We start from the raw sequence: 27,875 nt of genomic DNA on the forward strand, positions 1-27,875 counted from the left end.
ATTTGCTTGCAGAATTTTATGTACTGTTACTAATATTTACAATTATTATTACAACGGAAGCTAGGACAAATAATTCCAGGACAAAAAATCCCCACAAATTATCCCTGGACAAACAATCCCCAGATAAATAATCCCCGGACAAAAAATCCCCACAAAGAACCCCTGACAAAAATAATCTAACAAATATATTTGCTGCCGAATAGTTCTCTATTAGGGGAGGAAAGTATGCTAAATTTGCAGTTGTTCGAGCGTTATGGAAACCTATTGGGTTGTGAAGAGTAGGCCCTAAAACCAAAAAAAGTTAAAACAAGTTTTCCATTTTAGTGGGGAGTTCCCATTTTTTAATTTAATTTTCCATTTCCAACAATCGTTTTTTCCGATTATAGCGCCATCTATCTATAATTTAAAAAAATGTCTCGAATAAAAGTTACTTATACCCTTATTCCACGAATATAGGTACGACTCTCTTGGATTATCTCGACAACGAATATTTTGCTGTGTAAAATAAGAAGAAAAGTAAATTGAAAATTACATTGCTGTGTGTTGGAATAATTATTAGAGCCATTTACTTTCGTGCTTCCTATGTTGTACACTAAAATATTCGTTGTCGCAATAATCCAAGAGAGTCATATATTCGTGCGGAATGACCCATACCTATTTTTACGTAAGGAATCCAGATCAGCAATAAAAATGGGGGCTCCTATTTAAGATTTTAAAGCATTCCCCACCCCACCTCCGTGGGGGGTCGTGTTTGGTGTCGTTCGATAGATTTTTCAAAAATATTGAATACGTGTATTTTTCAGTTTTTCGATCTGATGTTCATTTCGGGAAAAATCGCGGGGTTCGTATTTAAAATTTTAATTTTACCCCCCAGCCCTCTCAGTGGGAGTTGTGTTTGGTATCATTCGATAGATTTTTGAAAAATATTGAACATGTATTTTTTAGTTTTTCGATCTGACGTTCATTTCGTGAAATATTAGCTTTTTTGTGAAACTTTGCGGCTCACCCATTTCCTTACGCCCCGCCCCGCTCAAATAGTCAGATTTTTGAAATATACACTGTTTTGCATGTACTTAACTTGCCTTATCTTAATTTGACAATTTCGAGTTTTTCTAAGGATAGATTTTTTTTCGGACCCCCCTTAACGAACTCATCCATATTAAGAACCAATATATGGTAGAGCCTATATATTTACAGTGTACATGGTTTCTCCCCATGTGATAATCCGGCGCGCTGAGTAACTGCAAAAATCCCCACTTGGGCTCCCCTACCACTAAAACTTTTCCCGTGAAAGCAATCGACTTATTAAATGTTTTTCAGAATCAGTAATGATAGGTATAGCAATCGCCATGAAACAGCACGAAAATAATGATTAGCAGTTCATATTAAGCATGAATTGTAATTTCGATTATCAAATTTTGAATTCCAATTCCATGTCAAAATAAACTTCAAATTTTACATGACAAAAAGTGTGAGTTTCTTCAAAAATCGTGGAAGATATGGGAAATAAGCCAACGCTGTGAGAATCATGTTACACTTCCGAGGCTTCTACAATTTGCAAGCCATACGGATGCTGAGACTAAGGAAGATGAGGGAATTTTACAATTTATAATTCACGTCCCATCTGCTCAGCGCGGTAAAGTACCAACGAGAATGGTTCCCTTCGTACTCCAATCAGAGTAAACATGTAAATCAAAAATGAATACCTAACCATTTTCAATTTCGTTGCAAAACGAAAATACAGCCGCATCATATTCTAATCCAATCAGAGAGTGCAACAAGCACCTCTACCGGTTTCGAAACTTATTAGTCTTTCATCAGGAGGCACATATGCTGCTCTCTCTGATCCAACCAAAACAAAAACCGGCGTGCAGTCACGGATTGCAACGAACGAAATGGCATAGATGCCCTGGCGGCAACTGCTAGCAAAAGACTAAGTTTTCAATCTAATGGCATATAAAACAACATATTGTTATTCTACATCGCACCAGATTGAAAACAATGGGAACCTTCTCTGGTTACACCTCCGAGGCTTCTACAATTTGCAAGCCATACGGATGCTGAGACTAAGGAAGGTGAGGGAATTTTACAATTTATAATTCACGTCCCATCTGCTCAGCGCGGTAAAGTTCCAACGAGAATGGTTCCCTTCGTACTCCAATCAGAGTAAACATTTAAATCAAAAATGAATAACCATTTTCAATTTCGTTGCAAAACGAAAATACAGCCGCATCATATTCTAGTCCAATCAGAGAGTGCAGCAAGCACCTCTACCGGTTTCGAAACTTATTAGTCTCTCATCAGGAGGCACAAATGCTGCTCTCTCTGATCCAACCAAAACAAACCCCGGCGTGCAGTCACGGATTGCAACGAACGAAATGGCATGGTTGTTGAAGTTTTTACAGACTGTGTAGGTACTACTTCAGAAGGGCAAATCAAAAAACGGTTTCTATTGGTATTCTACAGTGGGTGGCCAAATTCTTAGGGACAGTAAAATAATTTTTAGCTTTTTTTTAATTTTCTAGCAAGTAGGTATTAATAATTGGCTTTACGGCTTGCACTTATTTTTTGTATTTTGTAAAGGAATAACTGGAAAAACCTTAAAAACAACCTTTAGAGCTGTCAGTGTCAGCTGTCACTGTCAGCCTCAGCCGTTTATCTGTCAATCGTCAACTTTTCTTCAACAAGAACAAACTTAATAATACAGTGTGTGTATCTGTTGCTTTTTATTCAGTTTTAGTTTAATTCTTTAAAAATCCTATTGGGCACTTTAATTATAAAATAGATATGTTTACAGCTTTCATTTCTAGTACACGATAATTCAATTAAATATGTACTTTGACGATACCGGGGTAAGTTTGCCAATATTATTTAGAGTATGTCTATTTTAATCATTTTTTAAATTAAACTTACAGCTAGCTGTGGTGGGCCAACCAGAAAATCCAGGTATAATTAACGTAGATGAAGACTATGTACAAACGCACTGCATATTGGCTGATGGGGGAGATAGATTTGGTGTATCAGCTTTAGCCTTTGATAAACATGAAGAACTGCTTTGGATGGGAAATCAAGGGGTAAGATCATGAGGTTTTTCTTATTTAGAATCCCAATTTAAGTTTTTAATCAAGGTAGGTCGCTTCCTTGCTATATAATCTATTTAAAACGCCTACATCCTGAATATCTTTTCTACTACTTAGAAGAATACATCCTCTTTCATTTCGGTTTTCCAGTCTGTGAGGACCCATTGAAGTATATGCATCATCTTCTCTACTTTTGATTTCCATCCATCCATCCAATGGCACTACAGCCCAAATCGAGCCTTGGCCTCCTTCAATAAGCTTCTCCAATCATTTCGATTTACCGCTGTTCTTTTCCATGAATGCGTTCCCAGGAAGTTCCTGGCATCCTCATCGACTTCGTCTTCCCATCTCTTTTTAGGTCTTCCAACCTGTCTTCTTCCCTGCATTCTTGCATTCAGCAATTTTCTGGGGATTCTATTCTCATGCATGCGGACCACGTGCCCTGCCCACCGTAATCTCTGTAGTTAAGTGTGTTGTGCTAGAGTTGGTTCGCTATATTGCTCGTATATTTCTCTATTATACCTAATTCGCCAGTTGTTATTTTCCCTTATTGGGCCCAGTATCCTACGTAATACTTTTCTTTCAAACACATCTAATGCATTGGCAGATTTCTGTGTCACCACCCATGTTTCGCAGCCATAACTTACTATGGGCCTGATTATTGTTTTATATACCCGGAGTTTTGTTTTCCGGTGTACGTCTCGTGATTTGAATATGTGGCCCATCGCGAAATATGCTTTATTTGCCAGCACAAGCCTTCTATTTATTTCCGGTTCTTCTTCACTGCTTGCAACCATATCCATTCCTAGGTACGTGAATCTATTCACATGTTCTATATTGTCAATAAAGTGTTGTTGCGCCGGTCTATTTGATCTGGTTTGTATGAGTAGTTTTGTTTTATTTGTGTTTATTGCTAGCCCTACTGCTTCTGCACTCTGTTTCAACTCAACATAGGTTTCTTCTGCTGCATTCATTGTTCTGCTCATTATGTTTATATCATTCGCGTATGCTGCTAATTGGGTAGATTTGTTTGTAAGTATGTTATTTCCGCTTACCGTCAACCGTCTAATTACATATTCAAGAACAAGATTAAAAAGCGTTGGAGCCAGTCCGTCGCCTTGTTTCAGTCCTTGCGTTATTGTAAACGCATCAGTGATCTGTCCTTGAATACATACTTGTGCTTCTGTTTCTGTCATTGTCATTTGCACTAGTCGTATTAATTTTGATGGTATGCCAAATTCTTCCAATATATTAGGTAGAATTGTTCTATCTATTGAATCATAGGCTTGTTTAAAATCTACAAAGAGATTGTAAACGTCCATGTCATATTCCCATGCTTTGGCTAGTATTTGTTTAACTGTAAATAGTTGGTCAATGGTAGATCTATTTTGCCTAAACCCTGCTTGATATTCCCCGATGATTTTTTCCGTGAGAGGTTGAAGTCTTCGATTAAGGATGTTTGTGAATATTTTGTATCCCGAACAAAGTAAAGAGATGCCTCTATAATTCTGACACAACAGTTTGTCTCCTTTTTTATGAATAGGGCAGATTATACTTTTCTTCCATTGTTGGGGGATTTCTTCTTCTATCCATATCTCTCGTATTAGCTGATACATCTGTTGTGTCAAATTCCTTCCTCCTTGCTTGAGTAGTTCTGCCGGTATTTTATCTATTCCCGGTGCTTTATGGCTTTTTTATATGTGGATTGCCGTTTGGACCTCCTCTAGCGTTGGGGGTCTAGTTAATTCATTTTCTTCTCCATCTTCCCCCAGCTCTTGTTGTTGTACCTCCTGCCGTGCCTGCTGCTGTCTCTGTTGTTGTAATGGTGGTTGTGCCCCTTTGTTTAATACTTCCTTAAAATATGTCATCCAGGTTATCTTAATTTCGTCCATATCGCTAATGATTTCACCCTTCTTATTTTTGCAGAGGCTAGTCTTCGGTTTGTATCCCTGTCTTAAATGTTTAATAAGTTGGTATGCACTACGTGTTTCGTTTTCCTTAAACTCCCTCTCTATGTTTAGTATCCGTTGGTTTTCGTACTTTCTCTTTTTCTGCCTGCACAGTTTATCTGCTCTTCGTCTTTTGTTCTCAAATTCTGTTTTTCTCTCTCTAGTATGTCTGAGTATGTAATTCTTATGTGCTTCATTTCTTTCCTGTATAGCTTGTTTGCATTCTTCATCGAACCATGTTTCTTCGCTCCGTTGTGTCTTTGTTCCTATGACTTCTTTCGCTGTGTTTAGTATGATACTGCTTATGGTGTTCCATTGATTTTCTATTGTGGAGTCTGCTCTGTTTTCTTCTAGTAATTTTTCATCCACTGTTCTCTCAAATCTTTCTTGTACCTCAGGGACTTTTAGGTTATCTAAGTTTAGTTTTTCTTGTTTTGGATATTTTTCCTTTACCTGTCGACTGATTTTGCATCTAAACCGTGTCTGATGGAGGAGATAGATTTGGTGTATCAGCTTTAGCCTTTGATAAACATGAAGAACTGCTTTGGATGGGAAATCAAGGGGTAAGATCATGAGGTTTTTCTTATTTAGAATCCCAATTTAAGTTTTTAATCAAGGTAGGTCGCTTCCTTGCTATATAATCTATTTAAAACGCCTACATCCTGAATATCTTTTCTACTACTTAGAAGAATACATCCTCTTTCGTTTCGGTTTTCCAGTCCCTGAGGACCCATTGAAGTATATGCGTCATCTTCTCTACTTTTGATTTCCAGGGCTCTGAAAATATCATCATAGAAGTTTTCAACCTCATCAATGAGTGTTCACTGGTAGGTGTGAAAGTCTGACTAATTTTGAGGGAATATCCTTTATTTAGTTTTTAAATTAGATATGACTGTTGAGTTGATATTCGGTGCCACTATAGTATGCAGTCTACCATGTTTCTCCTATAGCTTGTGGTATACGGAGGGATGCACACAGAAGGGTTTGCATCAATGAACTGTCAATACGGATGGAATAGGCACAAAGACAACTAATGCAGCCACGATACAAGAGAGAGGTCCTAGAGAGAGACAGACAAGGTGGTGGAAACTTTGACAGGCCGTGTAATTGGAGTTGCCTATATCAACTTAAATCGGGGAAATATAAAAGTCTAAATATAAAAGTAACATAAAAACATAATCAAGGACTTCTTCACTTTGTATAAAACAGTCACTAATTTAGTATTTAAATAGTTTTAAAATTATTTAACTCCCAAATACTTTAGGAAAGTAGGTATTTGTTTTGATAAATACAAATAACAATTCTGAAAAGTATCTAAACACCAAGTATGGCACTGTGTACTCTATTTATCCCCTAAATACAAAAAAGTGGTTAAATTTTGAAATATGTACTGCCAATCAGCATTGGGCCTTAGCCAAGTTAAAATATTCAACGAACTGTAAATACTGTTTCAATCGGGTCCATTTATATAGGCAACTCAAATTACACGGCCTGTCAAATTCTCCAACACCTTGTCTATCTCTCTCTAGGACCTCTCTCTTGTATGTTGGTGTCAATCTTGCTTCACTATTTGAATGGGACATGGCCATTCCATCCGTATTGACAGTTCATTGGTTTGCATACAGTAATGAGAGGCAACAAAACGTTTGTAGACAAAATGTTTATTGCTAAGTAGTAATAAACTTTACTATTATATACTATTATATAAATAACACCATAATCTTCTCCCAGAAGAATTTGTGCAAATAACAACCTCTGTTTTCAAATAAAATGACCTGGTAGATTTACAAAAATTAGTTATGTTTTGACGATGCGAGGAAGAGGACCTGTTGCTTGCCTTTTTCACCATCGGATGACCAAGGGGGGTAAATTTTGACCCCAGTGTATGTTTTTCTTTAACAAATTCAGAAATATTTTCAATTTTTAACTCGTTATTTTTTTATTTGACTTTAATATCATTCTAGATACCCTCATATTTTGTAATAAAAAAAATTCCCTATATTTTACGAATAAAAAATATTTTCTGAATTTGGGTTTTATTTTTATATGAAGTACCTAAATATCATCTATTATGTGGAATTCCCAGTAATTTTGCACTGCGCATTATCAAAATCTATTTTTAGACTGTGTCTGTTGCATGTGCCCGGTACATAGATAAATATGAAGACTACGAAAAAGGAAAATTTTTTCGAAGGAGGCTTCTGCTTCAAAATTTGGCCCTTGAGGTAGTTACACCCTTTAAATAATCCCGATTGCATGAAGGTTTACATAGACACATTCAAACAGCCCAGATATGGTACTAACAAAATTTTCAGAAGATTCTGAAGATTCAGAGCCAAAAGAAAATCCCAGGAAAAGAGGGCAGATGTAAAATTTGCAGTCGATCTTCCGATAGCAAATTCACATCGAAATGCGATAAATGTTTGTAAACATTTTGTCTGTAAGGAACATTCCACTATTGAAAAAAATTTTTTGATATATGTGAAATACTGTACTTATACTTTAAAATTTCTTGAGTTCTAAGTTCAGAATGATGATTCCTGTTTTTGTTTAGTTGTAATTAAAAATATATTTTAATAATGTTTATTAATCATTTATTGATACAACACTGACATTAAAATTACGAATTCATTATTTTATTTCATAAAACAACTTAATTTTTTGTTAATTGTCATTTTTAACTGGGATCATTTTTTATCCCTGTTGGTCATCCTTGTAAGAAATAAAAGTTGGTCATCGGAAGGTTAAGGGATGTCAGACAGGTATATCCACTCACCAGCACGAAAAACAGGCACCCCAAAAACTGGGTCATTTTTGATGTCTCGTATCTTCTAAACCTGTTGTCCGATTTAAGTAATTTTTTTAATATGTTATAGCCTTATTCTTTAATAATATCACTGTAATAATATTGTTGCCAAACAGGTAAATTTTCATTGTATAGAGGGTGTACTAATCAATCTGGGTTTTTTTCTCAATTTTCACAACACCCTCTGAAATATTCTAGCCTTTATAAAATATTGAAATTAAAACCCAACTATAGCCCAAGGTTTTCTTAACCTTCTGTTTTTTTATTTATTCGCTTATGTCGGATAATAAAAAAGTTAGGGACTTTAACAACTAGCCATGTTCTTTATCAATACAGGGTGTTTCTAAATAAGTGCCACAAACTTTAAGGGGTAATTCTGCATGAAAAATAATGACTGTTTGCTTAATAAACCTATGTCCGCAAATGCTTCGTTTTCGAGATACGGGATGTTGAATTTTTTCTTACAAACTGAAGACTTATTTATTGATCTAGAACCGGTTGAGATATGCAAATGAAATTTGGTAGGTTTTAAGAGCTAGTTATTGCGCATTTTTTGACATACAATTAAAAATTTTATATTCACCATTGGCGTGCATGCGGGTAATATGACCCGTATGCACGCCAATGGTGAATATAAATTTTTTAATTATATGTCAAAAAATGCGCAATATCTACCTCTTAAAACCTACCAAATTTCATTTGCATATCTCAACCGGTTCTAAAACAATAAATAAATGATCAGTTTGTAAGAAAAAATTCAACATCCTGTATCTCGAAAACGAAGCATTTGCAGACATAGGTTTATCAAGCAAACGATCATTATTTTTTCATGCAGAATTACCCCTTAAAGTTTGTCGCACTTATTCAGAAACACCCTGTATTGATACAGAACATGGTTAGTTGTTAAAGTCCTAACTTTTTTATTATCCAGCATAAGTGAATAAATAAAAAAACAGAACGTTAAGAAAACCTGTGGCTATAGTTGGGTTTTAATTTCAATATTTTATAAAGGCTAGAATATTCCACAGGATGTTGTGAAAAATGAGAAAAAACCCAGTTTGATTGGTACACCCGGTATACAATGAAAATTTACCTGTCTAGCATTAATATTATTACAGCGATATTGTTAAAGAGTAAGGCTATAACATGTTGAAAAAATTACTTAAATCGGACAACAGGTTTAGGAGATACGAGACATCAAAAATGACCCATTTATTGGGTGCCCGTCTTTCGTGCCGGTGAGTGTAGATAGGGTACTTTTTTAAATTCTTGGTTAGGAAGCCTGCATGATTTTTTCAGCTAGAATGAATAACTGCTTTTCTCTTCTAAATTAAGATGCATGAATTTTTTCTTTAATAATAATTAGACTGTATAATTATGTAAATAATTAGGTTACATACAGTACCTACATACAGTGTGTCCATAAAGTAACACATAAATTCATTATTAGCTAAATAGACAACATTATTAGAAATTCCTGAAAAAGGTCGATCTTTAATCTTAATTCATGATTTTTTGACATATACAGGGTGTCCAGAAATTCTACCGACAAACGAAGACAGGAGATTCCTCAGGTAATTTTAAGACAATTTAACTAAATTTACCTAGTCCGAAAATGGAGCTAGAAAGGGAGCTAGAGCTCTTTGAAAATGGCGTCTTGTAATTAGTTTTTCTTATATACCTTCAGAATGCTTATATGTAGTTGGAAAAACAAAAATTGGTACACATATTTATCTTCCAGAGATAAATCGATTCCATCCATTTCGAATTTATAGTACCGGTCATAGGCATCCGTTTTGGGTAGGGTAGCGGTTATTTTAACGCATAACTTTTTTGTCTTTAAATTTTAAGCATTTTTCACTTTGGATTATTAAATTGTAAGGTATGCTAGTACTAAAAGGTACTCTTGATTTAAGTAGGTAGGACACACCGTTTTCTAAAAAAAACCGATTTGAACATTTTTCGTTTATTGAATTTGAAAAAAAAAAGAAAAATTTTTTCAAAAAAACGGTGTATTTTACCAAATTAAAGCAAGAGTAACTTTTACTACTAGAATACCTCATAATTTAATAATCTATAGTGTCAAAAATGCTTAAAAATTAAAGACAAAAAAGTTATGCGATAAAATAACCGTTGACCTACCCAAAACTGACGCATATGACCGATACTAGAAATTCACAATTAATGAAATCGATTCATCTCTGGAATATAATTAAACGTACAAGTTTTCATTTTTCTAAATAGTTTTTTTTTGAAATTTTTTTCTGAAATTTAAAAACCAAAAAATTTTCAGTAGTAATTGCACTAGAGCTCTAAAATTATTGAATTTTTCCCGAGTGACACAGGTTTAATTTATGTCAAATGTCAAAGTGTCACGAGGGCAAAAATTCTATATTAATTTTAGAGATCGAGTGCAATTTGTTGCGATTATTTCATGAATAAAACTGTTCAAAACCAAAATTTTATTGTAATTTATTTATGTAAGTACAAATTAGTACAATTGAACACACAGTTGTTATAAATATTTTACGGTTGAAAGTCATCACTTTTATAATTTTTAAAACATTAATTGTCATTAATGTCACTGAATGTATTTTTTCATAGCAACGAAGGGCATCTGACGTAATATACTTGACGACGGGAAATTATCAAAAATTATCAGTTTAATTTAGATTTCTGTAGCTTTCTATTGGCCAGAATCTCCTATGAATGAAATAATCAAATTAATTTTTCTAGAAAACGGTGTATCCTATCGACTTAAAATAAGAGTACTTCTTAGTACAAAAATACCTCACAATTTAATAATCTAGAGTCAAAAATGCTTAAAAGTTAAAGACAACAAAGTTATGCGATAAAGTAACTGTTGCCCTACCCAAAACGGACGCCTATGACTGGTACTAGAAATTTGCAATGAATGGTATCGATTTATCTCTGGAAGATAAATACGCATACCAATTTTTGTTTTTCTAAATAGAAGCGTTCCGGAGGTACTTAAGAAAAACTAATTACCAGACGCCATCTTCAAATTGCTCTAGCTCCCTTAGGAAGCGTTTTCAGACTAAGTAAATGGGGTTAAATTATCTTAAAATTATCAGAGGAATCTCCTGTATTCGTTTGTCAGTAGAGTTTCTGGACACCCTGTATATCATTCATACTAGTGACATCATCCATCTAGATGTGATGATGTAATCGATGATTTTTAAAAATGAGAATAAGGGTCGTGTGCTAGCTCATTTAAAAGCTAATTCAATTCTCTATTAAGTAATATAAACATTAACATAATTATTTATACAGGGTGTCCAAAATGTTTTTTTAATTAAATTAATTGACACAAAAAGGAGAATGTGCATAATTTATTTAATTCAAAATACATTTTAGTGCTATCAGAAAACAGAAATAAAATGTTAATTTGACAAATAAACTTTGCTTTTCGCTTAATAAATATTCAAGCTGCCATAAACAATAAAGATGCATGTGGGTGGCAGCTTGAACATTTAGTTTAAGCGAAAAGCAATGATTTGTTGTCAAATAGTAATGTTTTCTGTTTTCTGACATCAGTAAAAAATATTTTGAATTAAACAAATTACGCACATTCTTCTTTTTGTGTCAATTAATTTAATTAAAAAAAAATTATGAACACCCTGTATAAATAATTATGTTAATGTTTATATTACTTAATAGAGAATTGAATTACCTTTCAAATGAGCTACATGACTCCTAGTGTCATTTAAAAAATATCGATTATGTCATCACATCCAGAGGGATGACGTCACCAGTATGATATATATGCCAAAAAATTATGAATCGACGAATTATAAAAAATCGACCCGTTTCGGGAATTTCTAATAATTTTGTTTATTTACCTAATAATGAATTTATGCGTTGCTTTATGGACGCACTGTATAGGTTTTTTTGTAAGTAGTTGCCATGCATTTATTTTGTTAATTATTAGAGTCCACTTACATTTTACATTTATTTTGCTCCAAATGTTTATTACTTGTGAATAAATATTTTTTTCTACAAGAGTTTTCATGCATTTCATTATTTTGTGAAAATCTTTCAGGAATTTTCAAATAGCGATCAGTAGAACTAATATATTAGAACTATGTATATCGCCGCTTCGCAAGAACGTAGACTCGATTTTAGAGGAGAGGCATTTTAAAATATTATAAATATGATTATGGGATAACTGCGAATAAGTTGTTACTTTAAAATAATTACTTACCTATTCGCGCTGTGCAGGTACTTGGAGGGGATACGAGAAACGATCGTGCGAGAATAGCGGAGAAATCTTGCAACTTTCTTAAATAATTCATATTGTCAATTGAAATTGTCAAATTGACGTATATCTCGTACCTACTGTCATTGAAGAAGAAAAATTATATGTTGCTTCACAATATTGATATGATATGCAATTATTATATAAAAGTAAATTTAATTAATTGTATTTTGCTTGTAGTAGTGCATTTTAATAATTAATTTTATTTACTATGGATAAAGACTATCGAAAACCTTGACTTCAAAAAATCAAGCCGGCAGGCATGGTCCCTGTTGCGGAAAATTGGAGGAGCTAACCAGCTGGAATCCAGAGAGTCTAAAATGTCTCCTAACAAGGTCGCCTCCCATATAGTATCTATATCCAGAGCTCCACGAGATCGAACACATACTACCAACGTGAAAAGAGACTTAAGGGCATTAAAACAAATGAACAGAACTAACTCCGAATATTCAGCAAGAATACTTATTTCTGAAATCACACATGCGCTGAAAGAAATGAAATCAGGTAAAGCAACTGGGTTTGATGGTATCCATCCTGAGGTCTTGATACACAGTGGTGCATAAACGAAACAATGGCTTGCAATGTTCTTTAATGATATACTTCAGTCAGGTAACATTCCTTTCTCACTTAAGTGAACAAAGATAATTGCAATTCCGAAACCAGGCAAATCAAACGATAAGCCAGAAAACTACCGCCCCATAGCTCTACTCAGCGTGGTATATAAACTATTAGAAAAGCTTCTCCTCAACAGAATTAGTCACAGGATACTAGAAAATGTCCCCATTGAACAAGCTGACTTCCGCCCTCATCGAAGCTGTAGGGACCAAGTGCTGTCATTAACAACTTTTATAGAAGCTAGTTTTCAAAAGAAACAAAAGGCAGCAACAGTATTTATAGATCTAACAGCAGCATATTATACTGTTTGGAGACAGGGATTAATATATAAACTGGTCCGTGTTGTGTGTGTGTGTGAGAGATCCTGGCATCAGACAAAATCTATTTGCCACAAAACATGTAAATTCTTAATTACATTAAATGATTTCATATTGTCTATTTCTAAACTATACCGCTATTTTTGAATTTCTGATAAAATTAATGATGGAATCTAGTACCGCTTTATCTGGGGAAGAAAGGAGAGCTGTAATATTTAGTGGCAATGGACACTCGTGATGAATTAGTTCTTGATACAGAATTGAAGAAGATTGAGAGTTCAGAGAACATTCTAGAAATATATGATTTAGATCACCAATGGATACATTGTCACAACTACAGACAGGAGAGTTAAGTATTCCAATTTTATATAAGTGAGATGGAAAGCGAGCATGATTCAATTTTAAACGAGTCAATACTGACATTTGTGCTCTATTATAATTAAAGGTGAAATGAGGAATGTCTTTTGGAAGTGTAGGGTGAATTCTGAAATAAGGGTTTGTAGATTTATTTGCAATTCTTTTGTAATCAGTTTCCCATTTCCTTCTGATATTAGGTTGGAGAGCATTATTCAAATCTTTTAAATTAAATACTTTGTCCATATGGTGGCAACTGTGACTACTTTTTGCGGCTATATCCGCAATTTCATTACCTTCGACTCCGCAATGTCCTTTCGTCCAAATAAACGAAACAGTTACATTATTTTGTTTAAGATCCATAATTAATTTTTTAATGTTCAAAATTAAGGCATTTCGGAATTGGTTTATTGGGTGACCGCTAATAGCTTGTAATGCTGATTTTGAGTCTGAAATTATTGCCACATTCGTGCATGTTTGAGTTGCACACCATTTTAGTGCCTTTTCAATAGCAAAGGACTCGGCGGTAAAAATGGAACAATAATTTGAGATTCTGTACTTTTCAATATGATTTATGTTTGAAACAAAAAATGCCGAACCTGTGTTTAGCTGCGTTTTTGACCCATCTGTATATATTTTAGTTAAGTTCGACCCGAGACCATTTACAATGGATTTTATCATGGCTTGGTTTAAGATATTACAATCTGAATACCGAGGGAATATGGTGATAGGTTTGTCAATTATAGAATCGAAACTGTGTGCATACAATGGTATTTTATTAAGTTTAACAATATCATTTTGAAATAAGTTTGTATCAATAAATGCATCTGCCAAAGGAGGAGAGTTTTTCTTTTTCCAATAATGATTTGTCAAATTCTCAATTACAAGAAAGTTAATTTTTGCGATCAAATCACTGTTGTAACATCTATATTTTAATAGACTTTTATTTGCTAAAAACTGTCTTCGAAAACTAAGAGGAAGTTCTTGAGACTCTGCCAGAATGGCATGATTTGGTGAAGATGCCATTGCTCCCAAACATATTTTCAGAGCTCTATATTGTATTCGATCAAGGGTAAGTTGGTTCGTATTGGAGGTAGAACCATAGAGAGTACACCCATAATCCAAAATCGAGCGAATATAAGACTTGTAGAACATTAAGGAAATTTGTTGATCCGCGCCCCAGCTCTGTTTGGAGAGGAAGCGCAGAAGATTAATTCCCTTTTCACATCTTTGTTTGACATACTTAATGTGACTGGTCCATAGAAGTTTACTATCTATAATTATACCTAAATATTTATATTCTTTTACGATAGGAATAGTGTATTTACCTATAGAGAAATTATCGACTAACTGATATCTGTGCCTTGTGAAACACATCACAGCTGTCTTTTCTGGTGAAACACTAAAACCCATATCGTCGAACCAGTTTTGTAACCTGTCAAAAGTACGTCTTAAGTCTATCATGCAGCGATCGTAGGTATTATGGGTGACATAAATGCATAAATCGTCCGCGTATTGAATAATTTGTATGCCATCGCTCATCAAATCATGCAAGTCTGCAGTGTATAAGTTAAACAAAAGGGGACTTAAAATAGAGCCTTGCGGAAGCCCGTTGTAAAGTACTCTTGGACCATGTAAAACGTTATGACTATCTCGCAAAAATACTTTTCTATTAGCAAACAAATTTAAAATACTTATAGAGACTCTTTTATTGATGCCAAACGTTACCATTTTTGAATATAATATTTCCAAATCTACCACATCATAAGCCCCTTTAAGGTCCACAAAAAGACACAACATGTAATTATTTTTTGATAGACACAATTGAGCATCTGTAACTAAATGGGAGATTGCATCAATTGTGCCTATACCTCTACGAAATCCATACTGATTTTTTGGTAAAATTGATCTGTTTTCGACAAAATGTTCGAGTCTAAATTTTATAAGCCTTTCGAAAGTTTTTGTAATACACGATAACAATGAAATAGGTCGGTAGGACGAAGGTAAGTCAGGTGGTTTCTTAGGTTTCGCTAGAAGACACACAATTATATTTTTAAGACTATCTGAATACTTTTGTTTCAACCACCAATCATTAAAAATTTCTAAGAGAAGAAGTTTACCACTTTCAGGCAATTTATTTATTATCGTATAAGTAAACCCGTCAAGTCCAGGTGCAGTATTTTTTGATTTTTTTAAGGCTAATTCTAATTCCGAAAAGCTAAAATTTTTTGAGAAGGTGTCTGAGTCTTGATGGAAGTGAAATTGATTAATGTTGTCGTTAAAAATTGGACCTGCAGCAGATGAAGGAGCCAATGTATCAAGAATTTTTGGAATAAGGCTTTCGTCTAATTGTGGTTTTCTTTTTTGATGGTGTTTATTGCAAATAGATCTTACAGTGTTCCATATCTCAGTCAGAGGAGTGTTTTTATTTAATTTATTCAAAAACATTTTCCAACTGTTTTTTTGTTTAAGTTTGAACGTACGTTTGACATTAGCAGAAATGTCTTGATATTGTAGATAATTGATAAAATTACCTTGTTTTTTAAACTCGCTGAGAGCTTCTTTTCGTTTTTTAACAATCGCAGAACATTCCTCATCCCACCAATAAGGTCTTGGTACAGAAGGTGTGAAAGATTTCTTAATAGGCATAGATTTTGATGCTGCGACCGTGATTGCATTGAGGAAAAATTCGATTTTGTCTACCGAAGTTGAATTCCTATCTAAATTATTGAGCTTACTAATTTCTAATTCAAAAATATTTCCAAAAACAGACCAGTCAGCACGAGAGTCATTCCATTTTGTTGATGGGTTGATGACAAAGGAGGAGGGATTGATTTGAATTTCTATATTGATTGGGTAGTGATCTGAACCTAATGAATCTGAATCTACTGACCAAGCTATACGGTCGGCTAAAAGGGGAGATGTTAGAGTTAAGTCAACGGCTGAATGATTACTAGTTGGGGATATTCTTGTTGGTGTTCCGTCATTTAATGTAATTATTTCACAATAATCCATGGCCTCCACTAATATTCTACCATTTCTGTCGTCTGCAATTGGCCCCCACATACCGTGGTGAGCATTAAAATCTCCCAGAAAAATAGTTTTTGCAATATTAAACTGAAGGAATAGGTTGATCCAGTCATTTATTTCTATTCTAACATCTGATGATCTATAGATTGATACTAATGAGAGATTAATTTTGTTCAAAAAAACTGCGCATGCTTCTATACTGTCATCGAAATTATTATTAATTTCGGATTCTTGGTAATCTATTCCCTGTCTGATGAAAATACCTACGCCACCGTAACCATCTTCACGACATTTATTGATAAAGTTATATCCGTTAAGTCTAAAATGATGACCGGATGTGAGCCATATTTCTGATAGAACTATTATATCTGTATGGTAGTTGTTAATATGATGCATAAGACTGCCTTTGTTACTATAAATGGATCTACAATTCCATTGTAATATAGTTAGTTTTTCTGTAATATTTTTAGTAGCCATTTTCACTATCTGTGAGAATGGATTCTAAATTATCTTCATTATTATCGAATATTGTAATGATATTGTCCCTGATTTTATTTAATTCAAATTTTCCTTGATTATTAATTATATTTGTAATTAATGAATATATCTGTGAGATAAGTTTATCTCGACAAAACATGAAATTATTCTGTTGTGGAGCGGGTGTATATGGAGGAAGAGAAATTTGTCTTTTTTGATGGGAATTTTCTAAATCTGAATTACTAGTGCTTGGAATCTGAGAAGAAGTGTCAGTTCTTCGCCTTTTAATTGTTTTTGATTCTAATGCGGTTGAATTTGATTTTGGTTTATTTAAAGGAGCATAATAAATTGTTTTGTTTGCTGGTGCTAAATCGGGAAAATTTTCAAGATTATTTAATATATCAAACCTATTGTTGGTATTAATTTTGGCATAAGCTGGATTGTTAATCGATAATTCGGCATCCTTAAAACTTTTATTTTCGAAAGCCATTACTTTTTTTATGTCGTGTTGTTTTTTGTACATTGGGCAATCTCTTGAAATTGAAGGATGATCAGAAGATTTACAGTGAACGCACATTTGCAACTCGGAATTACATTCAGCGGAAGAATGCTCATTTGCACATCGAGAACAACGAGATTTGCCTTTACATTGAACGATATTGTGTCCGTAACGTAAACATTTTCCACATTGGACAACTGGATGGATGTATGGTTCTACAGGGAAATTAACCATATTTATATTAATAAAGGACGGAATTTTATTACCTTTAAAATTTATTACTACCAATTGTCTATTGACAAATTCTTCTTGTTTGGTTTCAGGGTTTATAATTTTTCGTTTCATTCTTCGCACTTCCGCCACTGGAACTATAGAATTAATTGCTTTTTTCAAGTATTCTTCAGTAAAAAAGGTATCAACTCCACGTATTATGCCTCGTTTATGCGTGAAAAATTTTGGAATATAAGCAATCAACTTATTTTTTATTAGTATTTCGTGATTAATTAATAAATTAGCGATTTTGTATGTTCTAAAAATTACCTTAACACGTTTTAAACCTACAGAATGAATATCAATAACATCATTTCTAAATTCAATTACTTGTTGTAAATAAAAGCCAATTCTGATAGGAAAAAGACGACCAAGATTCTTATCGGTATGTTCCAAAAATACCTGATACGGACCTGCATCCGTTGGTTGATATTTATTATCAAAGTCATATTTTTCGAAACCTGAGGATACTGTATCCATTGAAGAAACATTAATTTGATTATCATTATTAATTATTTGAATATTAGTATTTAAATTAACCGAGGGCGGACCAGGACCGCCCCCGTTACCTGACATTTTCTGTACAGCAAATCTGTCTTCAAAACTCTAGTTTTCCGCAAAGTACCACAAAACAGAAACTATTGATAAAACTCTGCACGTGGAAACAAGGCCGGAATGTACCAAAAAACTGCCAAAATTAATAATTCTTTGGGACGAACTCCAAAAAACGAACACGACTTTGACAGTTATTTTGACGTGTTGCTGGTCCGTGTTATCCTCTGCAGAAAGATAATTAACCTCATTGACAACATGCTGACAAACAGAGCCTTCCAGGTTATAATGGGAAAGGAGACGAGTAGACAGATGAAACTTAACAATGGCCTTCCACAGGGTTCTGTCCTTGCCCCTTTACTTTTCAGCCTCTATATTGCTGACATGCCTGAAACCGAATCTCGAAAGTTTGGATATGCTGACGACTGGACCCTTGCAACAAGCCACCAATCTTTAGAAACTACAGAAATCACTCTCACGAATGACTTATCCATCTTCAGCGAATACCTTAAGAAATGGAGACTACAACCAAGTACTACAAAAACAGAAGTATCAGCTTTTCATCTGAACAAGCTGGCAAACAGAGAATTGCGAGTGTATTTTAATAACAAGCTGTTGAAACACAATAAATACCCGAAATACCTTGGGGTTACTCTAGACAGAACGCTCACATTCAGAGAACACCCGACGAAAACAGCGGCAAAATTGAAAACACGCAACAATATAATACAGAAACTCTGCGACACTACATGGGGTCCACAGCATCAACTTTAAGATCCTCTGCTCTTGGCCTGATATATCTGGTGGCAGAATACTGTGCACCAGTGTGGCTAAATAGCAGGCACACCCACCTGGTTGACATCCAACTAAACCGTGCTATGCGTATGATAACAGGCACAATTAAGTCCACTCATACTGTGTTGCTACCTACCCTTAGTAATATAGCACCACCCAACCTACGCCGCGAACATGCATTGGTTAAAGAATATAACAAAATAATGGACAGTCGCCAGCTTCTAGTCCACAACGACATCCCCGATATTATTGGAAACCGTCTCCGATCCAGGTTACCCCCTCTACAATCTGCTCAAGCGCTGCAGCAATCCAACTTTGACAGAAATACCCGATGGAGAGAAGATTGGGAAAGTAAGACAGATCCGCATTACCATAGTCTACCGGACATCATAGGAAAACCTAGCGAATTTGAACGTCCCCGTAAGATTTGGGCAGCCCTTAATCGAATTAGAACAAACTGTGGAAGATGCGCCGACTCCCTCTACAGATGGGGTAAACTTCCCTCGCCTTCTTGTGACTGCGGCGCTGCAAGACAGACGATCAGTCACATTGTTCAGGACTGCCCACGCAGAGCATACACAGGCGACCCTATAGACTTTGTAATGGCAACCGAAGTGTCAATCGAATATATAAAAAACTGGACATCTGTTTTTGATCATCATCATCATCATCATTGGCTCGACAGCCCTTTCTGGGTCTTGGTCTGTTCCAGGATTCTTCTCCACTCTGATCTGTTTCGTGCTTTTTTTCTCGCACAGTCGTCGTCGTTTGATCAGTTCGGCTTTTCTTCCTTTCACGTTCATAACTCGTAGTTTTTCTAGGAGGAGGTAGTTAACCTTCAGCCCAACCCCCTATTCATCAGAGGACCAAGACTCCCTTCTTCGTCAGCCCTGACCCCACCTTCCACTGGGGTTGGTTACCCAATCTCCAGTGGGGTTGCTCAGGTTACCGGTGTGTACCAGCTTGGAGGTGAAGATAGGAATTGAGTAGGAGAGGCTAAGTGATGTCAACAGGATACGACATCATGTATTGCGCTTCACTACCCCTTTACACACCTACATCTGTTTTTGATGCATTGTATATATTCTGTGATGTACTTAAGCCATACGCTGAATAAATAAATTTACTACATACAATTGTTTACCCTTTAATAACATAACCTTAATATTACTTTTTCTTCTTATAATTTTTTTGGGCTATGGCCTTGACAGTTGTCCAGTAACTAGGACCAATATGATTGGCCAATATAATTAAAAGTGCGAAAAATGTTGCCAAGCTATGAAACCAGGTGTCGCTTTTCCGAACTTGCATGGTCCCAATACAATTTTGTTAGAAATATATCTAAATATACACTGTGATAACTAGATAAATTTATCAAGTGTTAAAATGGTTAAATTTTATCATTTTGTTAACCCCTATTAGATTTGAGTCTTTTTCCCGAGAAAGATTTACTTCAAACTTTGTTAAAACACTGACCTAATTCAAAAAGGGTCATTCTTTTTGAATTTTCACAAAAATTAATCGTAAACATAAGAACGGTCATCCTAGACGAGAAGTAAACACACAAATTTCTTCACAGTCTGCAGCGTAACTAACTTCGGACTGTATTCATACGAAAATGTTAAGTATTTGACTACTTTCTCGCCAAACAAATATAGACACTTGGTGATCTCTTAGCGACTATTATTATTAACGTAATAGGTCTTTATTCACACGGTAGATACTTTTATTTTTAGCAGATCTGCATTAATAAGCCCATTTCGTCAAATTTTGACTTGAGCATACGTTCTTGCGAAGCGGCGATATGCAGAGGTCGACCGCATCCTTGGTGTAGACCTCATACTATAGTTCCGCACCTAATATTCTTAACACATTCGCTGCTGACTTTTCGCCATAATTGTTATCCTGGAGCAGCAAAAATATACGGTCATTTAAAATCAACAGGTTACTGTCGCTGATTGGAGTCATGCGCATCTAGTAAAGTATCACTTTGACTTTTATAGTTACTGCAAGTAACGTTGAATATATTACATGTCCTCAGCATGTAGCTTATCCATCTGCAGCTGGTATGGTATGGTACATCACGGCAGGACCCATTTGTGAGCCCTTCAGACACTTTGACCTCCTATGGCAGGTCCATTGTATCACCTCTATCGTTAGGACCATATCCATAAGAACCTGATCTTTGGCGGTTCTGGGGCCCAGGCTGCACCGGGCTCCCATATTTGCCAGAATGGGCAAGGTCCTCCCAATGCCACCCCGAACGTCTAATCTTTCAGCAACCTTATGCACTCACAAGTCTCTTCAAAGGCAACTTCCTCACCTGGCTCGGCTGCATACAGGCCGATCCCAGGATCTGCCACCTCTGATAGGCCGATCCCGGGCACTTCCAGAGGAGGTCTCCTCCTCATTACATAGATGGCACTGTGGGCCATCCAACAATCCAAGCAGAAGAAGGTGCTTTCGGAGTATATCATGGCTAGGGAGCATCTTCTACAATCTAGAAGTTGGTCTGTGAGATTTTTGGATGGCCCCATCTGCAGCTAATTTCATCTATTCCTTTTACACGAATAAAAAGAAACCAAAAGACATGTCAGTGTTTAATTGTACGTGCTCTAATATACATATTTCAGGTATAAAATCAATATTGACAAATTTTTATGTTGTTAAATTCACGAAAAATATACTTTACTATTATTTATATGTCTAATGATAAACCATAATAGTTTGGGCAGATTATCGGAGAATAGACCATTTTTGGGAAAAGTTATTTACCAGCAATTTTATTGCTGGAATCGAATCTTATGATTATGTATATTAATAATATAGGTATGCAAAGTCCGCAGATAGTGTGCTACTTTTTTTATAAACAAAATGGCGCCCGAAAATCGTGATTTTTTCAATTTTTGCTCTATAACTCCAAAGATTTTAACTTTACACCAAAAACACCCAAATAAAAATTCACCGTAATTAAATTCTGCATAGAGACGTTTTTTTTTCTGATTTACTTCGACGAAAATTTTCCTCGGAAAATGAGGGTTTTTCCAACAAAATCTTTAATTTTCAATTAAAATTTTAGATAAGTAATTGTTTATCAATAAATAAATAAATTGGTAATATAAAAGATCTTTTCGTATATATTATAATTCCAGAAGCCGATGGAAATTGAATGAACAGTTTAGCAACAATTGAATTGTTAATTAAAAATTTACGGTCGCTATAATAACCACAATAATTATGACACATAAGAATAACTATGATTTTTGTATAAAAAGGCACCGTACCTATCTAATGTACTTTACATAATTGAAATTGGACTATTTAAGCTGCCTCAGGTATATTTTAAAATTATAAACAATTTTTTTTATAAACAAATAGAATATCTCGGGAAATATTAAATTAAATTAAATTATGAAAACGGTATTGGAAAAAAAGCGGCAGGACGCTTCTTTTAAAAGAAAAAACGTTTAATTGTGATTAGTGGTTCCCGAGATACAACCGGTCAAAGTTGACCGGCATTTACGGAAAAGATATAAACAATAGGATCATAATTTTCGAACCATCACCTTTTTATTTCGGTGCTCTTTCTCCACACCAATTTTTATATCTTTAAAATACTCATAACATATATTATTATAATAAAAACTATCGATGTTACGAGTGAAAAATGCCAAAAATAGCAAAATTCCAATCAAAAATTAGGTTGGAGAAAATGTAATCTCAAAGTTCAAAATCGGTATACTTTAAAAAATGCATTTTCTCGGCTTCCCATTCTTCATTCTTTTTTTGTTTCCAAGTAACTCGAGTAGAGCCATCTTACTAACGCATTATTAAATGTCAAAGTTGCTTTTGTTTTGTTATAATAAATTAATTTATTTATTATAACAAACATTTTTAATTTATTTAAATAAAGATTGTTTAAATCATTATACAGCTTTCAAATGAGAATATTTGTGTTTTTAACGTTAAAAGGTACACGTGTAGTAAGTTTTTCTAAAAAAGTCTGCAACTGGAAAACATATGTAGTTTTCTTTTCTGATAAATAAATTAATGTATTATAACAAAACAAAAGCAAGTTTGACATTTAATAATGCGTTAGTTAGATGGCTCTACTCGAGTTACTTGGGAAAAAAAGAATGAAGAAAATTGCTCCATGGAAAGCCGAGAAAATGCATTTTTTCAACGTAGACGGATTTTGAACTTTGAGATTACATTTTCTCCAACCTAATTTTTGATTGGACTTTTGCTATTTTTGTCAATTGTCACTCGTAATATCGATAGTTTTTATTATAATAATATATGTTATGAGTATTTTAAAGATATGAACATTGGTGTGGAGAAAGAGGACAAAAATAAAAAGGTGAAGGTTCGAAAATTATGATCCTATTGTTTATATTTTTGCCGTAAATGCCGGTCAACTTTGACCGGTTATATCTCGGGAATCACTCATCACAATTACAAGTTTTTTCTTTTAAAAGAAGTGTCTGGCCGCTTTTTTTCCAATACCGTTTTTATGATTTAATTTAATTTAATATTTCCCGAGATATTCTATTTGTTTATAAGCCAAAAAATTATTTATAATTTTAAAATATTCCTGAGGCCGCTTAACTAGTCCAATTTCAATTCTGTAAAGTACATTGAATAGGTACAGTGCTTTTTTATACAAAAATCATAGTTATTCTTATGTATCACAATTATTGTTGTTATTACAGCGACCGTTACTTTTTAATTAACAATTCAATTGTTGCTAAACTGTTTATTCAATTTCCATCAGCTTCTGGAATTATAATCTATACAAAAAGAGCTTTTATATTACCAAGTGATTTAATTATTGATAAACAATTACTTATCTAAAATTTTAATTGAAAATTAAAAATTTTGTTGGAAAACCCGCATAATTTTTGTCGAAGTAAATCGGGAAAAACACGTCTCTATGCAGAATTTAATTACGGTGAATTTTTATTTGGGTGTTTTTGTTGTAAATGTAAAGCAAAAATTGAAAAAATCACGATTTTCGGGCGTCATTTTGTTTAAAAAAAAAGTAGCACACTATCTGCGGCCTTTGCATACCTATATTATTATATATACAATCATAAGATTCGATTCCAACAATAAAATTGCTGGTAAATAACTTTTCCTTGTATTTTGCTAATTAGCCCAGAGTATAAAGACGGTGACTGTATTCAATGCTTATTTTATTAAATGATTTGTTAATATTTTTTACTAGGGTCATGTCACTTCCTATCTTGCACCAGGACAATCAAAATACACTTCATTTCAAATACATGCTACTGAAGAAGTTAGACAGATACTCCCTGTTGATGATGGAATTTTGTGTTTAACAGCGAGCACATTAAGATATCAAATACGAAGGGGAATACCTGTATATACCCATAGGTGAGTGTTTATGGGCATATTATATTAATTAAATGTAGAGTTTACTTTTAGAAAAGGCTGTTAGTTACTAGGTTCCGATCTTAACTACACGAGGGAAAATCTCTTTACTTACAACTCTCCCAAATCAAAGTATTTCGGCCACAGTTTTTTTATTTGTTGGGGTATGTACTTTTAAAAACCTCGTGTAATGCCACAAATTTAGTCTTCTATTATGGGTGTAATTAACTTTTCATGTAGAATTTATTAATAACGAGGGAATATTGAATATATTCTAACATTTAATCCTTCTTTGGACATCGGCCTTTGTCACTTTTCCAGAGTTCTCTAGCTTGCGTCATTTGCTTTCATCTTGACCCACCATGTTGTTTTATTGATTTGTTAAAATGACTGAAATTTGAGTTGAATTGGCTGTAAAATGGGCCGATGCTGTTGATATACCAACAAGTATAGTTCTGCCCAGGACACGCGCAGAAACCCACAAGAAATTTTCATTTCGGAAATCGTTTTTAAAATACATAAAAAAATATGAAAAAAAAATTTTTTTAAGAAACGCTTTTCTTTAATTACGAGTGACTAAAATTAAAAATATTATAAAAAAATCAAGTAAAAAGCAAAAAATAAAAAAAAAATTGAAAAAATCTAACACATCCGTCAAAGAAAAGCGTGGCGCGTGTTCATCGAATAAACGGTTTTCGCCCCACGCTTTTCTTTAACGAATGTGTTAGATTTTTTCAATTTTTTTTTTATTTTTTGCTTTTTAGTTGATTTTTTATGTTTTTAATTTTAGTCACTCGTAATTAAAGAAAAGCGTTTCTTAAATTTTTTTTTCATATTTTTTTATTTTTTACTTTTTAGTCTTACACTTTTCAAACCGATATATCCGATAATCAATTTGGCTTTATGCAGGGAAGATCAACAACAGATGCAATTTTCATTGTAAGGCAACTGATGGAAAAATACAGGAATAAAGAGACCAACGCTCATATGGTATTCATTGATCTTGAGAAAGCATATGATAGAGTTCCTCGAGAGATTCTGTGGTGGACACTCAATAACAAAGGAGTCCCTGGCGAATATGTAAAGATTGTGAGAGATATGTATGAGGGAGTAACGACTAGTGTTAGAACAGGTGTGGGAGAGACTGATAAATTTCAGGTGAAAGTAGAATTGCACCAAGGCTCGGTGCTTAGTCCTTATTTATTCTCATTAGTTTTGGACCAGATAACAGCGAAACTACAGGGTAGTATTTCATGGTGCCTAATGTATGCTGATGATGTAGTGTTAATAGGAAATAGTGAAAGAGACTTAGAACAAAAACTGGAACAGTGGAGACAAGCTCTGGAGGAAAAAGGTTTAAAACTTAGTAGGACAAAAACAGAGTATTTGGAATGTTCATTTAAATATGGAGTTACTACAAATAAAATGGTATCTTTGGATGGTGAACTGATTGTAAAAAGCGATAGTTTTAAGTACCTGGGATCGGTATTACAGAGTAATGGAGAAATAGATGGAGATGCATGCAGTAGAATTAGAGCTGGATGGATGAAGTGGAAGAAAGCGAGTGGTGTGCTGTGTAATAGGAAAATTCCAATGAAGTTGAAGGGAAAATTCTATAAAACAGCCATAAGACCGGCTATGATGCACGGAACTGAATGTTGGGCAGTGAAAAAGAAAGAGGAACAACGAATGCATGTGGCGGAAATAAGAATGCTTAGATGGATGAGTGGAGTGACAAAGAAGGATAAAATTAGAAATGAGTATATTAGGGGAAGTTTAGGTGTGGCACCAATTGATGCCAAAATGAGAGAGCATAGGTTAAGATGGTTTGGTCATGTTCAACGTCGAGACGTTAATCACCCAATACGAAGAATAGCTGAAGTGCAGATTCCTGGAAGGAGTAGGAGAGGAAGACCAAAGAAGACCTGGGGGAGACGATAAGGCAGGACATGTTGGTAAAGGGGATTAACATTGATATGACCCAAGATAGAATTGTGTGGAGAAATGCAATTAGGGAAGCCGACCCCGCATAGGGATAAGGCAAAGAGAATGATGATGATGGAGTCTTACACTTTTCAAACATTAAAATATATCGTCATGTTTATTAAAATATGTATAAAACATATCGCACCCTCAGTGCAAGACTGCCGTAACTCAAAATTTTATGAAAATAAAGTAATCATGGAATTCGATTGTAAACATGCATATCTATCCCCTGTAAAACTTTAGTAACTTTCAAATGCTTAATGGGCTAAATATTACAACAACAACAGTTTAACTATTTTCCGTTTTTGAATATAAGTTCCGTGCAAAACTGTTGTAACTCTAATGTAACAGAGTTACAACAGTTTTGCACGGAACATTGCAATGGCTTCGATAACAAGCAATGAAAGGCACGAAAAAAGTAAGATATTTGTTATTTTAATATCTATATCTGTGGTGTTTAATTTTAATATACCATTGTCTACCTAATCCATTAACGGCTGAGACAATAAACAAAGATTTTCGCGACCAATCTATTCATGTAAATTTTATGTCCTTTGTGTCATATTATATTTATTTTCCATAGGATGTGTGCGATGTCGTTTGACCATTTATTTGTTAGATTGGTATAAAACCACATAAATTAAGACTAATTATATTTACGACCAAAAAGTATTTTTTCTCATGAAAGGAATAAAACTTGTGTATTGACAATACTGAGAGGTCAAAAATATCTATTCTCAGAAAACTTGCCAAAGAACAGCCAAAAATTCAAATGACCAAAAAGAAAGATTTGGTATACTTATGCCATTCGGGTATGATACCAGAAGCCCACCATAGTTTTTATAAAAATATTTTGGCACAAGATGATGTACGAGAAGAGGACAACAACTATGGTAAAACCTGTCAGCAACGGCCACTAAAAATGAAAGAACTATTGGCCGCTATAGAAAGGTGGCCGGTATTGCCAGTTTTTGTAGTCTAGATATACATAATTGGTTTGGGGAATTTTTAAACTGGCCATTTAAAGTACAGGTGGCCGATGTTGGCAGGTGGCCGGTAACACAGGTTTTACTGTAAAAGTAAATGTGTCTACACTTTTTACAATTTTCTCCGTGCAAAACTGTTGTAACTTTGAAATTCTAATACTAAATGTGTAGTGATTAACAATTTTTTCCGTGCAAAAGTGTTGTAACTTTGAAATTCCTAATTTTTTTACATTAATATTATTTTATTTAAATTTCTATTTTTGGTTAATGTAATATAGGCTGAAAAGCATGCAAAATCATAATCAAATGTTAATTTTTCTTAAAACTTGTGTCTTATTTCACCGATATTAGCACGAAAATAAACAAAATCGTCTTTATCTCGAAACTTACTTATTTTGACTTACTGCAGTCTTGCACTGAGGGTGCGATATATGATGTACTAACATGAAAAGTAGTCGGAATGGCAAAAAATTTGAAACTTTATTG

At 34.2% G+C, this 27,875-nt stretch overlaps 1 protein-coding gene across 2 annotated transcripts in view; it reads left to right on the top strand.

Annotated features, from left to right (window-relative positions):
- Window positions 1-2,633: 2,633 nt before the first annotated feature.
- Window positions 2,634-27,875, top strand: part of LOC114332067 (PAN2-PAN3 deadenylation complex catalytic subunit PAN2) — a 186,631-nt gene continuing 161,389 nt past the window's right edge. The window contains exons 1-3 of one of the 2 annotated variants that reach the window (XM_050650441.1): window positions 2,634-2,852; window positions 2,916-3,074; window positions 24,251-24,420. In XM_050650441.1, coding sequence (XP_050506398.1) covers window positions 2,832-2,852; window positions 2,916-3,074; window positions 24,251-24,420 — 350 coding nt within the window. In that variant the 5' untranslated portion in view covers window positions 2,634-2,831. Of the gene's footprint in view, window positions 2,853-2,915; window positions 3,075-5,259; window positions 5,593-24,250; window positions 24,421-27,875 lie in introns of those variants that run through there. The other variant, XM_050650442.1, reaches the window with a different exon arrangement.

The sequence above is a fragment of the Diabrotica virgifera genome, chromosome 5, assembly GCF_917563875.1.
Source record: "Diabrotica virgifera virgifera chromosome 5, PGI_DIABVI_V3a".
Classification (NCBI taxonomy): Eukaryota; Metazoa; Arthropoda; class Insecta; order Coleoptera; family Chrysomelidae; genus Diabrotica; species Diabrotica virgifera.